Source organism: Heloderma suspectum, chromosome 1 (assembly GCF_057233095.1).
Source record: "Heloderma suspectum isolate Gila_16-S chromosome 1, 16-S_ref, whole genome shotgun sequence".
NCBI lineage: Eukaryota > Metazoa > Chordata > Lepidosauria > Squamata > Helodermatidae > Heloderma > Heloderma suspectum.
The window spans coordinates 306,817,552-306,834,464 of record NC_139458.1 but is presented as its reverse complement, the minus strand read 5'-3'; the positions used below and the strand labels follow the sequence as shown (position 1 = coordinate 306,834,464).

The 16,913-nt window shown below is 40.6% G+C and overlaps 1 protein-coding gene across 3 annotated transcripts in view; it reads left to right on the top strand.

Moving 5' to 3' along the window:
• The window catches only part of RNGTT (RNA guanylyltransferase and 5'-phosphatase), a 199,447-nt gene extending 182,784 nt beyond the window's left edge, over positions 1-16,663 (top strand). For 2 of the 3 annotated variants that reach the window (XR_014786623.1, XM_084827108.1), the window contains 2 exons: positions 4,458-4,581; positions 8,495-16,661. Coding sequence is in view for 2 of the 3 variants with exons in the window: in XM_084827108.1 (XP_084683234.1) it covers positions 4,458-4,581; positions 8,495-8,652 (282 nt within the window). In the remaining variant the exon portion in view is untranslated. Of the gene's footprint in view, positions 1-4,457; positions 4,582-8,494 lie in introns of all 3 variants that reach the window. The other variant, XM_084827109.1, reaches the window with a different exon arrangement.
• Positions 16,664-16,913: the final 250 nt, after the last annotated feature.

Sequence of the window (16,913 nt, the reverse complement as noted above, 5' to 3'; positions counted from 1 at the left end):
TACTTTAAAAATGTAAAACTGATTTTAATTTTCTTAACATATGTTTTAAAAATAACATAGTTACAATTAAATCTCATAGAATCATAGAACAGTAGGGTTGGAAGGGGCCTACAAGACCAGCAAGTCCAACCCCCTCCTCAATGCAGGAATCCATGTCAAAGCATCCCTGACAGATGGCTGTTCAGCCTCATCTTGAATGCCTCCAGTGTGGGAGAGCCCACCACCTCCCTAGGTAATTGGTGTCATTGTCTAGCAGTCAGGAAGTTTTTCCTGATGTTCAACTGGAATCTGGCTTCCTGTAACTTGAGCCCATTATTCTGTGTCCTGCACTTTGGGATGATTGAGAAGAGATTCCGGCCGTCCTCTTTGTGACTGTCTTGCTTGTTTGCCCATCCCTAGCTCGCCTTCACTTGAGTAATGCATGAAGGTGGCTTCTATCTAGACAAACTTCCTCACGCATTCAAGCAGGGGTGTTGGTAGGCCTGGGCACATGGGGCCCCATCCCTGAATATTTCTCAGGGCACCAGATCTATTCCACAGAGACTTGAGCATCCACTGGTGCCAGTGGAAGTTTTTTTCCCCCTCAGACTAATTGCCATGCAGGGGGCAATTTTCAAGGGAGACTGCAGCTGGGGAGGGGTGAACTCTCCGCTTCCTGCATGCAAAACCTATACTTACAGACTCATAAAAATGAAGTTACCCACCAATCGCACATGAGTTTTTGTTTCAGTTTTTCCATCTCATGTAAATAGTTCTTCCCAGCTCTCATTTCTCAAAGGGACTGGGTTTTCAGTTTCTCTTTCTCTGACTAAAGTCACATGTGGGCAGACACAGACTGGATAGGATTGTTGTTGTCCTGTACCTATGTGGTGGTGGAGCTGGGCCAAGCAAGGGAGAGGAATTAGTTAAGACAGACACCATATAGGACAGAAAAAAAGCAAAAGTAGCTCTCTTAGTCAAAGCAAAAATTCCAGAAGAAAGATTCCAGTCTGTATCACCATAATACCTTTATTGGGCCAACTCAAAGGTCACAGAGTCCTCTACAAGCTTTCATGTTCTCCAGAACTCTTCGTCAGGCAAGATGTTAATATAAAAACTGTCTAGTTTTTCTCTACTTCTGTTTCTACCTACCAAGGAACCTGTGTGTTTCACCTAAGGATAGAGATGGTTTTGGGGTAACAGCTAGATTTTATATTAAAAAAAGGGGGGATCATTCACTGTTTGTTTGTTCTTCCCAAATACCCTTGGTAGGGTCCCATGTACATCCTGAAACCATCTCTGTACTTGGTAGAGCCTAATTTGAATGTCTGCAACCTCCTCCCTCTTTCCATCTTAAGACTGTAACCAAATGCAGCTTGAACATCAGCCACTTTTTTCCTCCCCCTCCCCAACTTTGCTTCATTTACCATCTTGCCTGATGAAGAGTTGAGGGGAATTCAAAAGTTCTTGAGAACTTGCACAGTACTTTGTGGCTTTCGAGTTGACAAAATATTACAGTAATAAGGATTTCAGACATTTCTTTTTGGAATATAGGAACGGAAGATCTGAGGCAGAGTAGAAATGAACAGTGGAGTCGACTGGAAAGAAAAAGTGCTATATTGTTAGTTTGTGTGTGAGATTTATTTAGGGCACAATCCTATGGCTGCTAGACAGCGGCTAGATGGCCATAGGATTGGTCAGGTTCCAGGAACTGACCTCGGAGCCTGTGCCACCTCTGTGCCCCTGCCCCCGCCACCTTGTAGTAAGCGCAGGTCATCCCTGGGCTCCATGCTCATAAGAGCAGTGTGGAGAGGGGCAAACGGGGACATTCCTGGGGGGCAGGGAGGGGCAGGGAATGCGGAACTGCTGGTATGACATTTCCTATGTGTCGTCGAGCCTCCCAACCTCGCACTCCGACCTCCCACAGCTAGACAGCCAAAATCAGCCATCTAGCTGCAAATGCAGGGCGGCTGGAGCGTGGAGGAGAGGATCCCCTCTGCCCTCCTCCTGCCGGGAAATTGGATAGGCGATCGCCTCTGAATTCAGAGGCGGCCACCTATTGCCATAGCATTGCTCCCTTATTTATTTATTTATTTACTTACTTACTTACTTACTTACTTACTTACAAGATTTATATACTGCTCTGTATCCAATACAATTCCCAAGCGGTGAAGAACATAAAGGAAGAAAAAAGAATAGAAATACAGAATTAAAATCAAATTATGCCAATAAAACAGTGGCTGGTCAGTCAGGGAAGGCTGGTTTAAATAAAAAATGTCTTCAGCAGGCATTGAAAACAAACCAACATGCCTGTCTGACATCAACAGGCAGGAGTTCCATAGAGAGTGCGCCAGTAAACTGAAGTGGACTCCAAACAGATGACTGGTCTATGTGGAACCACCAGGAGTGCTTCATAACCTCCTTGATACTGTAAAATGCTGTTTTGAGTTGTTAATATGTTTTATTGATCCAGTTTGCACCATTGTTTAAGAAATATGTAAAGAATTATCTGTGGCAAATTTAATTTAAATCAGTAATTTAAATCAGGGTTTACTCTTGGTGATTTAAATCATGGTTACATGTCCCGTCCTGTCCCCCCGATTTAAATCAGTCTACCCTGGATCTGGACATCTATAACACCTCTAAAGAATAGATCAGTTCCCTACATTTTCAGCAGTAAAATCCTCTATAGTTACTTGTGTAATATGGATGAAAACTGATGCTAGTGAAAATTAAATAGCCAGTTTTGTTTGTTAGTAAGAAAAAAATAATTCTAAAATACAGCCTCAGTACTGGAATAGGCTATTCATTTCTTAGACTCTCAAATGGCGATGAACACAATCACAGCATGGGCCTTGTTCTCAACAACTGGAGTTACATAGGTAATCAGACATTTTGCAGTGAATAATAGGATGCACAGGGTAAAGGGTCTAAAACAAACAATGGGCTCATGCAATTATATGAATCAGGAATCTAACAGGAAATATAATTTTGAAAGGTATTTCCCTATGGGTGGCAAGAAAATATGAATGTTGTTGTTTTTTTAAATCAAAGCCTAGAGGGTATTCAAACATTTGATACCAAATGACCCTAGGTCAGGCATGGGGAACCTCCAGCTCTGCTGAACACTGAAAAAGGCTCCCTTCCTCCTTGTTCCACAGAGAAAAGGGTTTCCCTGCCAGGAGAGGGGATGTGGGCTGGGGAAGAAGCTGCTCAGTGATTCAGTCCTGCTTGCTTCTGACATTTGTCCTGGATACTTCTAAGAAGACGTGCAGAGGCTTGGTATTTGGGATGCTATTTGAAAATGTTGCTGAGTGATTCAGCCTTGCTTACTGCTGAGCAGACATACAGAGGCTTGTTCTGCTTGCTTCTGAGTGGGCTTAAAATTGGTGACCAAGCTGCTCTGCGGTCCAGGTTTGGACAATGCAACAACCCACCGTGGCTTGTTACCCACAATGGGTTGTCATGTTGTGCGAACCCAGTCATAGTGACTTGTGATGCAGTGACCAATTTATTTGGCAGCTTCATCCATTCCCATTATTGAAAGGTAAGACTGGCACTACTTACTATTCACATGAGCAGGTAGTTCAATCTGTACAGCTTCCTGTAATCTGTTTAGTATTCCACTTCTCTGTGTGGAAAACACACACACTAAAGCTTATACATTATTAAAGAACAAGGTCACAGTCCTATTGAGATAGTTGGCAGCCTCTGAAGTCGGAGGCTGCTGAGTATCGAGTGCAAGGTGGCTGGAGTACAGAGGCGATCCTTCCCTCTGTGCTTCGGCCGCCCTGCATGTCTAGCCACAGCTTCAGGGAGGGGGAGGGTGGAGGCTGTGCGATGCATAGGAAGTTGCGTAATGCAGCTCCTGTGGTCTCCTCCCCCAGGACCCCCCTTTTTTTCCTGTCTCTGCACTCCATTTCCGAGCATGGAGACGCTGGGGCAGAGAGAATCGTGCCACCTATGAGGGGGCCACCCTGCATTGGATACTCGGCAGCCTCCAACTTTGGAGGCCGCCGACTATCTCCATAGGATTGCGCCCTTATTCTTGAGTGTTCTGGCTCCGACCTTGGTTCCCAGAAACCAAAAAAGCCTATGGTCCTCTAGATAGTGTTTAGTGGCCTTTGGATTGCTCCCTAAGCCATCTTTCAATTTGGACAGAAATTCTTTGCCATTATCCTGACTCACTTCCCAGCCATTATCCTACCTGTTTCCATTATTTGAGCATTTCCTTTCTTTTAAAAAAAGAAGAATGTGGATTCTTGTTTTTAGCTATACGTGTATTTGCTAGCAGAAGCTACTTAGCTACCTCCTAATCTTGCCAAGTTTCCTGCATCTTTGGGGAAGGAGGTGCACATGCATAATATTGTATGCTTATGAGAGCAAATTTTCATAGGTATGGTAACTTTGTATTGGTAGCTTGAGGATCCTGACTTAAGAAGGAAATGTTTGACTTTTGATTGCCTTTTAAAACACAGGTAACAAAAGACCTGAAACAATATGACAATAAGATTATAGAATGCAAGTTTGAGAACAACAGCTGGGTCTTCATGAGACAAAGGATAGACAAAAGCTTTCCAAATGCTTACAGCACTGCCCTGGGTGAGTACAATAATTGGTGCAGTATATTCATATTTCATTTTTATACTTTGGAGAACTTGAGTATAGACCTTTTCTTTCCCCAGGACCTATGGCAATTTATTTGAATCTAATGGCATCAGCTAAAATTTGAGTTCAGAACATGAGTTTGATTTGTGAATGTTTTAAAATAAATCTCTTTTTGTCTATATTAGACTGACAAGAAGCATTCGCAACATCAGGTTACTTTCTTATGTACAGAGAAAAGGTAGCTTGGCACATGAATGTGCTATATAAGTTGAACGTGTGGAACAAAAATCTCTGATAATTTCAGCTCTATTCAACGTGGTGCAATCATTGTTCACCAGATGGAAGAAGACAAAATTAGGAGGAGAAATTATAATTTCCAGACCCTAAAATAGTATGCAAACAATGGGGAATAAAACAACTGAAAGCTATGTGGAAAAAAGTATATCTGTTAATGGGATTGTGACACATTCTAATTCTTCTTCAAATAATAAAAAGGACATTATGAAAAATGCAAGGTAGCGGCTTTCCTTCACAAGGCAAGAATTTAACAATTAATGCAAGTTTCTATGATATTGGTGTTTTTAACTATTGCTGTCAGTGTTGAATAGATGAATAGGCACATGAGATGGCAAATGTATTAACTCTTCTGTAGTGTATTTTAGGTCTGCACACTTCAGTTACTGTTGAACTAGTTTTTAAAAATCCAGAGGAGTAGCCTTGTTCGTTTGTCATAAAAATTAACAGAGTGTCTTGGGACATCAAATAGACTAACAATTTCCTTGTGGTATAAGCTTTAATAGAGTTGGGTCTAATACTGGCCATCTGCCAGCAGAATGGGAACTGCTAACGGAACAGATTTCCCCTCCCCTGAACTCCCTACGCCCCACCTTATCTGCTCCAGAGGGTTGGGGGACCCTCCAGAGCAGATTTGAGGGGTGCACATGGGGGCCTCAAGTGGGAGGACAGCCAGAGGAAATCCCATTGCACAAGCGGAGGTCTGTTTGCATGATGTTAGATTTAACCCAATACTGTTCCTTGCTATGCTAATTTAGCATCAGGAGACAGACCATTTCTGTAGTGAGAAAAAGGATCACAACTTAATTAAATCTGCATTGAAAAGAATTTATCAATAAATGTGACTGAGGTTAGATTTATTTATTTATTTATTTATTTCTATACCGCCCAATAGCCAAAGCTGTCTGGGCGGTTCACAAAAATTAAAGGGATTTGAGGGAATTGTGGTCAAAACATGTGATCCTTACTCCCCCCCTCTCCCAAATCCATGATACAGATTTACATGAATCAGGCTTACACATGTTGTGTACAATGGGCGGATGTGGGATAGTCCAGAGGGCAGGGCAGGTATATACAGTACTGTTTTCATATTGCAGATGGATTCTGCACAATTTGAGGTGGGTAGAACAGATCTATAGTTTTTATTCCATTTTTCCCAAAGCTGCAAATATTTCAATACATACAGCAGAAATTATTTTCAAGCTTTATGATACCAAACATCTTGGATGTTATAAAGGTTACAATTGATAGCTTCTTTTCAGAATAATAATGCTATGAAAGTAGTAAGCGTAGGCCAAAAATATTTTTGTAGCTGATACTTTTGTGGCTCAGTAGCTTGATATCTTGACTGATGAAAAAAAATATTTGATTGCATCTTCTTTTTGGGTTACTGTAAGCACTGTGAAGAATAAACTGGTTTCCTTGCAGGTCACTCAACACTTGACCACTGTTTTACATTAGATCATTTAATCAATAACCGTGTTTTGTTTCGTCTTTTTAACGACTATCAGGATGTAATTAAATGTGTCCTTCCTTCAGGAAATTATCTCTCTTATAACACTTTGTTGCCTTCCAATAATCTTTTGGCTTACATGTCTTAACATACTTGGGAAACTCAGCCTTAAATCACTGTCTCATTCCCCCCTCCCTGGTTTATAATTTACCAAAGGAGATCATATTGAAGAGCCAAATCTAGAAAAAAATAGGTATGTTAAAGTGGAGAACTGCTCCTCTAGTAAAGCAAAGGAAGAAGCCTCTGTATGTGGCAATTGCATGGAACTGCTGGACTGAGTCTCTCTCTTGAGAGCAGTACTGTATTATTTGCCTCCTTACATGAATTCTTCTGCTGGAATTTGGATGCCCAAGATTGTGATATGTGTAGTAATCATTCCTGTGTAAGTAAGGGAGTGTAGTCTATTCCCTAATACAGCCTTCCCCAAGCTGGTGACATTCTGATGTCTTGGACTAAAATTCTCATCATGCCCAGCCAGTGTGGCCACTGGCTGGGAATGATGGGAATTATAATCCAACACAACTGGAGGGCACCAGCTTAGGGAAAGCTACCGTAAAATGATTCTGTTGTGTCATGTGTGTTCAGCATGAAATATTTCGATCAACACAGTTTTTAGGCTACTTCCAATACTACAAATGTGGTGCTGAGTACTTATTTCAGAGATTAAAACTCATATAACTTAAATAGTTTACAGAATCCATTGGGAAAACAATGAGAGTCACACTGGCTTACAGTCCCATACTGACTGCTGGAGGGGGTTAGGCTTTTGCAGAGGTACCACTCTTGTCCGTCTCCACCAACAGAGAGGAGCTCCGCTGCTAGGAGGGTTTCACCAAAGCTCCTGCCAGGGATAGCAAGTGCAACGCCCCCAAACAGGTCATTTCTCGGGCATATTGCCAACGTGATTTGGTTCTTGATTTTACCCAACATAAGGCAGATCAAGGCAGGCAGCTGTCCTAAGGCTTTATTGGCCAACATAAATATTACAAAATAGACCCACTGGGTTTTATCCATGGCATATATGAACACCAGCAAATCATTCAACTGGTCCCAAATTATGGTGTGTCCCCTGGGCAAAGGCATGATACTTTCTTTCCCTTAGTGGACTGGGTCTCTTTCCAGGTTGTAGTCACAGCACCTCTCTGGCTTCAGTGGTCTGGAATCCCAGAGGCAAGAAGGAGAGAGGCAGCAGTGAAGCCAGCAGCTTTTGGTAGTGGACTCTCACACCAGGCACCCGCTGGCAACCTCTCTTCCTATTTCTCCAGCTGTCTTTCATAGTCCATGAGCAGGGCCTTGCACACAGTCTGTCCTGTAGGCTTAATCCATCCCACCTGTGCTGATTGCCTACACTTGTGGGAAATGCAGCATCACCACCGGGTCCTAGCAGTCTCTGCTTAAAGGGACATTCCCATGGTTGCTCATAGCAAGTAGCCCTATAGTTTGGCAGCTTCTAGGAGCTGCTGTGTCCAAGCTTTTTTCCTTGGAAGTAAAGGCATGAAGGGAAGCCGTGACAGGTCACACCTGACTCCTTGAAGTACAATGCATCTTCTGGTAGGTTCCCAGTACATGGGGCAGCTTTACATTCATTTGATCCAAAGCCCGCTCTTTTCTCCTGAGAGATGCCCAATCTGGACCCCTCACCTATGCCAGCCTGGAGCTGATGTAGAAAATTCCTTCTCATTGCAGGAGGAAAACAAACAGGAAGGAGGTGCAAAGGGCTGGATGCGCCAGATCTTGTCTGATCTTGAAAGCTAAGCAGGGTCAGCCCTGGTTAGTACTTGGATGTGAGACTGCCTGGGAATCAGGCTTCCTGCATTGAGCAGGGGGTTGGACTTGATGGTCTTGTAGGCCCCTTCCAACCCTATGATTCTATGAGGTGACTAGTACAGGACTCCACCCACTTTAGCCAGTGCACACTGGCAGGGCTGTGGATGAGGCGGTAGATCCACCTCATTGCTCTCCTTCCCCAGCCCCACTTAGGAATGCTGTCTTAGTTCTGTAGTAGGGATATGTTCTAAATTGTCCAGCAGCAGTTCACATTAGGAAAGGTTGACTTGAATCTATCAGATAATTGTTAACATGTGTTATTTTTCTTCACAGCTGTATGCAATAGCATACGACATCCAGTGACAAAGGAGATCCTCTTTGAATTCATAGACAAGTGTATTGCAACAGCTCCAGGACAGACACGTAAACATCACCTGGATCCTGACACTGAACTCATGCCACCACCTCCTCCTAAAAGACCACGACCATAACCTGTCACTAGAGACCAAGGGAATAGCATGTTTACAGTTCTACAAGACCATGTGTGGATTAAGAACTTTTGCAAAAAAGTTATTGTAAACATCCTGTAAATACTTAAGTGCATTTTTTTTGGAATGCCACATCATGGACTCAGATTTGTTTCGTACTTGATAAGTTGAACATTGCTTTGTGGAATTTGAAAACAGATTTAATCCCAAGGGTTAGATAACAAAAGTGTGGAATCAGTGAAAGCCACCTTGTTTGATAGGCACCTTTCAAATCTAATGTTTTATACTACCAATCTGGAACTGTGAAGCCATGACAAAGCTGTCCTTTTTTTTTTACAAGTGTTGTTTCGAAGAGTGTGGTGTTCCCTTTAATTGACCAATTAAGATTTATTGCTTTATTCCATTTAGCTTAGTTGTCCTGTGTTTCTTAGATTCGTGTTTTTTTTTTTTTAAAGGCAGCATATGTTGATGCAGTGTACTCTTTAAAATAAAAGTTTATCAGGTTTCACTATTTTTTTAAGCAACCTTTTTATATTAAAGAAGTTACACAGTCACATGTAAATGTCCTTTTGGATATGCATTGGGTGGTGTGTGTTTTAGTTTGAACAAACAAATCCATCTACTGAATCTGTTTTAATCTTGCATTTTAGGTTTTGTGCACTGGTAGACACAAACAATTCTTCATATGAAAAGCAACATTTAATTTTCTGTATAAATAATTGTAAATGAATGATGTCAAAGATGTACATCATGTTGATGTACGAGAAGATTAACCATGTTAACGATATTGCATTAGTTCCATAGGAAAAAATGGCAGAAGAAATTCCAGAAGATACTTTGGGGGATAAATAAAAGTGACATGTAGCTCTCCATCCCAGGGATAGTGAACTATGACAACAATTAACAGAAAAGGAAATGCTTTTATTGGTGAAAGTAGGATTATGGAGGCCCAAACATTCAATTCAATACAATTCAATATAATTCAGATGTTCTGTTTTCAAAGCAAAAGCCAGTTTAGGTGACTGGCGATAGTATTCTCATCCAGTGATTTATTTTATTGTTTAAAAAGATGAATTAAGTACCCTCACTGGGTTTTACTGGGGTACAGCAGTGGTTAGTTGTTCTGCCAGTCCTGCGAAGCTGAATTTTATGGACACTGGGGGTTTATTATGTGCTTAAAATGTAGGAACAAATGTAAACATCAATATTTTCACAAGGTGATGATACAATAAACCAACAAGTATTTTGACTGTTTATACTTAGTGATATGTATGAATTACAACCATTTAGCTGGCCTCCATTTTATTTGCTATGTAATGATAATGATAACCAAGTGGTGTTTATGTAAGGAAATATTCAATGTTCATATTCTTAAAAAGTTTCAATATTTTTCCTGGGTTTTATACATGAAAATGCAGTTTGTGCTTTGTTCGTAGCCATTTTGGAATCTGTCTATTAAAATGTTATTATCTTTCCAGGCACTGAAAGGATAAAATAAGTTGATTCTGTTTATGTAGTTAAAACTTGACACACACACCCCAATATAGTTTCAGTCTTATATATTTTCTTGTTCATCTATGAGAAAAGAGAGGCCACCTAGGCAAATATATACACAGTAGTTTTCCACCGTCTTATGAATTGATATGAAAAGCTGCTCATCCAATCACACTGCACCCGTGGATAAAATGTGGGCTTCTAAATGGATGAAACTGTTTTGCTTCCTATTCAAAACCATATCATGCAGATTTATCATAACAGGATTTGAAAGATTTCTAATACTGTTTAGTTGCTTATGGTAATTGCAACCTTTCAGTTATGCTGTAAATAACACCTGTAAATGTTAAATATATATTAATTGTATTTTTCTATCCTTCACCATTCTAGCATGATCTAACATAACAGCTAATTATTACCTGAATGCTACAGCACTGTAGCCTGTCACCAGTGTGTGTGTTATTTCCACAGATTTTGCACACTGCTTGTGTGTCCTCATTCAGATTATTAATGCCTCTATTGCATTAAGGAAAAATGATTGCATCTTGCTTGTGCAGGTGCAGATTGTCTATTAAATTTTCCCCCTGCCTTCTTGTGGGGGTTGGGGAAGGGAAGGGAAGGGAGAGAATAGATTTTTTGGATTTTCCCCACAAAGGGTGAAACTCTCAACTCAGCTGAAGTTCACAAAGAATAATATAAAAGAAGCTATTGCAAAGAACAGACAAAAGACCCATGCAAAACACAATTTCCACAGGACTGGCTTGGCTTAATGAGTGCAAGAAACAAAGGGCCTCCATTTGTCTAAGATGGAAGTTATGAGCACAAAAGTTACCTGCACTGTGAAAACATGAGCTTGACTTGGTTGTTCTTAAATGCATAGAGTGTGGAGTCACCTGTAACGCTTTGCATTAAATAATGCAGAAAGTTTGCATTCAGTGACATTCCAAGAAAAAGTTATTACATTCCAGTGCAAAATAGGTTTTAAATATTTTAATGAAGTAAATGATTTAAGATAGTGGAAGTTCACTTCTGTCAATGTGTGGTTTAGATCTAAGTTTCCCTGACACTCAACTACACTGCCAGCAACAGGGAAGTTTGCAGCAACAACTATAGCCTTCTATCTAAGGTTGCTTACATCACCCACCCTCACTGGCAATTATCCCTTTTTCCTTGGAACCAACAGCCTCACTTCACAGTGACGCAGTGGGAAAGAACTGGTGCTTGTATGCGCTTTTCCATGCAGGGAAACCTAAGCATATGGAACAGTTCCCTTTCACTACTTTGGTGGCATTAGAGCCAAGGAAGAAAGCAAAGATGGCATTGCAATAAAAGCTCCCTCTGCAATAGCTCTTTATCCTTTGATATTATGATCTCTGGTACTGCCAGACAAAACAGCAAGTATCATTGTACTGTGACAAAATACTGTATTTTAAGAAAGATGTGTGAAAGATGTGAAATAATCTTATGTGAAATAATCTTCTGAAGCACAGAGGAAGCAACCTCAAACTTTTCGACGCTTAAAACTAGTAATTGGTGGAAGTTTTTGGCCTAGAGTTTTTCTCTGCTTTTGGGTGGGGTGGAGGAACTCTCTGAAGATTAATCCAATCTTCAGGGGCCAGGCAAATTTATAGAAATGTTGTCCTTACCTTTAATTATAAAATGGCTGAAGGTTCATCTCCCTTTTCTTTTTTTAATAATAAAAATGCCTTGCTACCACTTAAGAACATAAGAAGAGCTATGCTGGATCAGACCAAGATCTATCCAGTCCAGCATTCTGTTCATACACTGGCCAACCAGCTGCCCACAGAAAACCCACAAGCAGGACAAGAGTGCAACAGCACCATGATGCCCATGTTCCCCAGCAACTGGTGTACATAGGCATACTGCCTCTGGTACTGGAGGTAGCACATAGCCATCAGGACTAGTAGCTATTGATCGCTTTCTTCTCCAGGAATTTATCTAACCCTCTTTTAAAGCCATCCAAATTGATGGCCATCACTACGTCTTGTGGTAGTGAATTCCATAGTTTAGCTATGCACTTCAAGGGGTAGTGCATAGCTGCAGCTCAGCCACCTTGCTGGCCACAATGGGGGAAACCATCCCACTCCGCCCTGCTGCACAAGAATGACACTATATCATGACATAGCATTGTTCCCATGGCTTGAAGTAGCAGAAAAGCATTGCTAAAAAAAGAGAGATTATAGAAAAACACTTGGTCACCTCGTATTTAAAAGAACAAAACTTCTTTGAATTCACCTGTCCTCCAAAGTCAATTAATACCTCCCCCTTCAAAAACAAGTGATTGTGGTGGAGAATTAGTAAGTTCTCACAGTAGCCTTTGCGATGCACATAAATGGTTGACTTTATGCCATGTTTTATCCTTGGTTGTTTTAGAGGCAAAGTTGCCTCTAAAACAAAGTTGTGTCTTAATTTATTCCAGTCATTTTCAAGCATGCTGATTTGTGTGCGTGTACATCAGAAGTCTAGAAAAATGAATAGCAAGTAATATGGTGAAATAATTCCATTCTCTGCGAGGATAATGGTGGAAATCATAGCAGTTTAATAGATAAAATGAACCAAGACAATCTATAGCCACAGACTATATCCCAAAAAGGAATTTGCATTGGCAGAGCTCATTTTCAAAGAAAAAGACTGAAGAGAACTGACAGATTCCAGCTGATAAAATTGCCTCAGAGCAGACAAAATAAGGAATGAATTAAGTTGCCTGCTTAAAGAAAAATATTAAAAATGGGTCCATTCTTAGTAATGACCAGTCATCAGTGTCTTATACAGAGACTGACAAAGGGGCAATGAAACATTTCAAAGAACATTTCAGTTAAACTGCGACTGCTAGAGATGGGGGGGGGGGCTATCTTGAGAAATCCTACAGAAGAGTAGAAGTGCCAGATCCATCTTTGAGAGGCACTTTGAAATAAAAGGAAGGAAAGTGAGGAGAGGAGAGGAGAGGAGTAGAGTTTCAGGATGGATCTCCTGATGTGCCTCTCTGCACATCAGGAGATTTATTTGAACATTTTAAAGCTGCTAGCTTAGCCGCCTATATGTTTTTCACATGGGGCTTATCTCTTATTCTCAAAAGTAAGCCCCACATATGACTTGTGTTGTGCTTGCATATTTGAATCGGCCATGAGCCAGTCATCCTGATGGTAGCTATGTTAAAAGGTGGAAAAACTAGTTGGAAATAGGCTGTAGTTCCTAAAGACACTTCCAGAAATAAATTGGCTGTAAGTCTAAGCACTAGGGAGAGAGAATTAAAGACACTGAAATTATAAATATCAGGAACAGTAGGGAAACTATGTGTAATGCAGAAATTGCCAGGATATCTTAGCCTCTGGGTGAGGCCCAGAGGCATTCTGGGGAAGTGAAGATGATGGGCAGCTGTAGGTACACTCATCACTTTGCTTCTGAACATCATCAAGCCTACTTCCCTAGTAAGGAAAAAAAAGTGATACTGGTCAGCTCCAGAATTTGGCCTATCATGCTGGGGAGAAGGGGTTGACACTGAGCCTGACATGCATTCTGTGACAAGATTATCCCTCTGCTGGTGCATCTGTATTGGCCAAAGCAAAAACACCCTGTCACTGCCATTTTCATATTAGGAAATACGCATATACTCAAATACAAACCTAGATATACAAAAATGTAACATGGAAAAGTGGGTCTCTCTGCTTTGATGGGCTCCCTCTTTGGGCCTGAGAGGGAGAATGTGGTGGGTAGATTCTGGTGTGACTAGCATCAAGCTCCACTGTCTTGACTAGCATCAAGCTCCTGTCGTCCGATGAGCCCAGGTTCATTGGCTCAGAAGGCAAGACTAGGTCCAGACCTGAGGGGGAACACCTTCGTTCTAGTCTGTTCTTGGGTTCTGTATGGAGGTCTGGCCAAGGCAACAGCCAGTGTCCCCCTCCCCACATAAGGTGCCATAAGAATTCTTCCATAGTTGTTCAAAAACTTTGTGAAAGGCACATTGTGACAGTAATGATGTCTGATCCAACGGAATGTGGTTAGCGATATGTGACCCAGAGCTAAAAACTTCAAAACGCTGGATGGAATCAGTTCAGTGCCACAAGTCATTTAGCACTGATTCCAAAGATGACAACATTAGCTACAAAAAACTGTATCAGATATTGAGGTCTGCTACTTCAAGGGGGCGATGCCTGCAAAAGCTGGGTAAAAATGTAATTAAAGTACATACAGGTGGAAAGGTGTGGGAAAGGAGAGAAATTCTGGAGGTCAGGAATGCGAGCAAAGACAATTTGTCATGCAAACAGCTATGATACAAAATTTCAATTTTTACATAGAAAATTAGGGAATACTGTGTGTAAGTAGGACATTTTATTTCAAGCTAGTAATATATTATTTCTGGTGTCTAGATAGTTATTTAAGATTAGATGGGTAAAGCCAGAAATCCTGAAGGCTTGGAAATAAGTAAGATATGTTTTAAGGTTACTGCATAGATACAAAAGAAATTCATCTTTATTGAAAATCAATTCAGAAACAGCACATTTAGATTAATTTATGGGAAAGGGTTATTTTTCCAGGTCTTGGGGAAAATGTTATACATTTTTCTTTTTTTAAATATGGAGAGTATAGAAAGAAAAGGCAATTACAGAATAAAGGGAATGTAAAATATTCTATGATTCATATGACATATTCTGTAATGGGAAATGTTAACAGAGCATGCTCCATAATATATTATCTTCAGGAAAATTCAAGATGTATAATAGTCCCTGGATACTTATTTATTTTATCTGTGTTTTTAGTGGATAAACCTATGGCATTTTCAATTATATAAGACCTTCCTAATACAACCGGGAAACAGGAGGGGTGATGCAGAGAAGTGGAAAATGTTAAATAGCATGTCAGCACAGAAAGCAAAGGTGTGAAATTAAGAGTTGTTGAGTACAACAAAACATTGGAATATCTGTTTGCTATATGAGAGGAATTTTGAAGCACAGTCATTCCAAAGTCAAGTGGAAATAACGGTCTGGGGAAATGATAACATTGCTTTCATTTCTTATGTTGTCATTCCCAAGGAGGTTTGAAAACCATCTTTTTATTGTCTCCGCCACAGTACTAGAGAATATGATGGTAACTTTGCATATAGATTTTTAGATCCTGTCTAAAGAAAATGGCTATGTGAGTTTTTCTGGAAATACTAAAAAGTACAATTAAGTGCCACACAAACAAAATCCCTGGGAAAGATCTATTCTCTCTCTATAGATATGATTTTAGACTAAAAAACGTTTCATGTTACATATTCTGTAATAGGAAATGTTAAGGCAGCATTCACCACAAGGAATTTATCTTCAGGAAAATTCCAATAAAATGTGGTCAGCCCAGTTGTTTACTGTCAGTTATGACACAGGGATAATCCCCCGGGACAGGCAACAGGAGTTATATAAATATTTATTATTATTTGTTACATTTTTCTCCAACCTTCCTCCAAAGCAGTCAGCTTCCCTGAATGACCCCAGGTTCTAGAAATATGAGAGAAGAAGAAGAAAGGGTCTCCATCCACTTCCTCTGTACATAGTTTTATTCACCTCTACCATGTTCCCCTTTTCTCACCTTTTTTCTAAACTAAAATGCCCCAAATGTCCTAAGTTTTCCTCATAGGGGAGTTGCTCCAACCCCTGATCATTTTCTGCACCTTTTCCAGCTTTACACTATTCTCTTTGAGATCTTCCTGTTACTTCAATTGGCCCTGTCTTTCAGGTAGCAACATGAATATTCATCAGGCCCACAGTGTTCAAAGGGTAATTTGAAGGGAGCTAATGTGAGGAATACAGAATTGCTGTTTTTCCTCTGCCTTGGCTGTCACGTCTTAATAACTGACCCTGTTAAATATCTTGCATAGCATGCTAACAGTTCACAAGAAGCAGTATTTCTGGGATTTGAACTCACTAAAAAGTGGCCATCTCCCCAAAACCATGGATTTATAGTCATGTAAACAACAACAACAACCTAGTTCAGGATTCTTCATTCAGGATTACTTTGGGTTTTGTACATACTTACAGAGGGCTGGTTGTCTTGTACTGAAAACTGTAGTAACTGCATTTTATGGCATAGTAGGCATAGAGAGTGTCCTGACTCCTGAAATATCCAAATGTGGTAATATCCAAAAGTTGAGAATTTGATAAGGTCAAATATCAAATTGATTTAAAATACATTCTCATGAATTATCTTACAAGGTGGCAAAGTTCAATGTGTGAGATATCCCTTAACAATTAGACCTACTGACAATTTCCTTTCCCTTATTTCAATTGGTGTTTAAATCTGTAACTTTAATGTCTTGATTTCCTACCATGCTGGCCTTGCTTCCTTTCTCAGGGAATGAAATTTACTAATTTGTTTGGCTTGGCAGTTAAACAATTATACCGTAGGCTTTTAACATAATTTTCTGGCTAATCTGCTTTCTACAGTGGCAAGATTGGGGTGTGTGTGTGATGTTTTTTAGTGCTCTTGTTGATTTATCTGCTACAAGTTTAGACTAATGCTGTATGAAGCCTGGACCCAAGAAAAGCTGTCTACCAAGGCTGTAGATTCTGCTTCCCACTTCCCCTTCCCCAAAGGTTACCTTGGGAAAGGTAATGGGGAGGTGGTGGAGACGAGTGGGTGCCCCCATCAATGTGCAGAGACCAGGGGAAAGATGCTATGCACACCAGTGGGAACACTCAGTGCCACTACCCCATTACCTTTCCCAAGGTAACTTTATTGGCCTAAGGGCAAAAGGGAGGCGGTGGCAGCAGGTT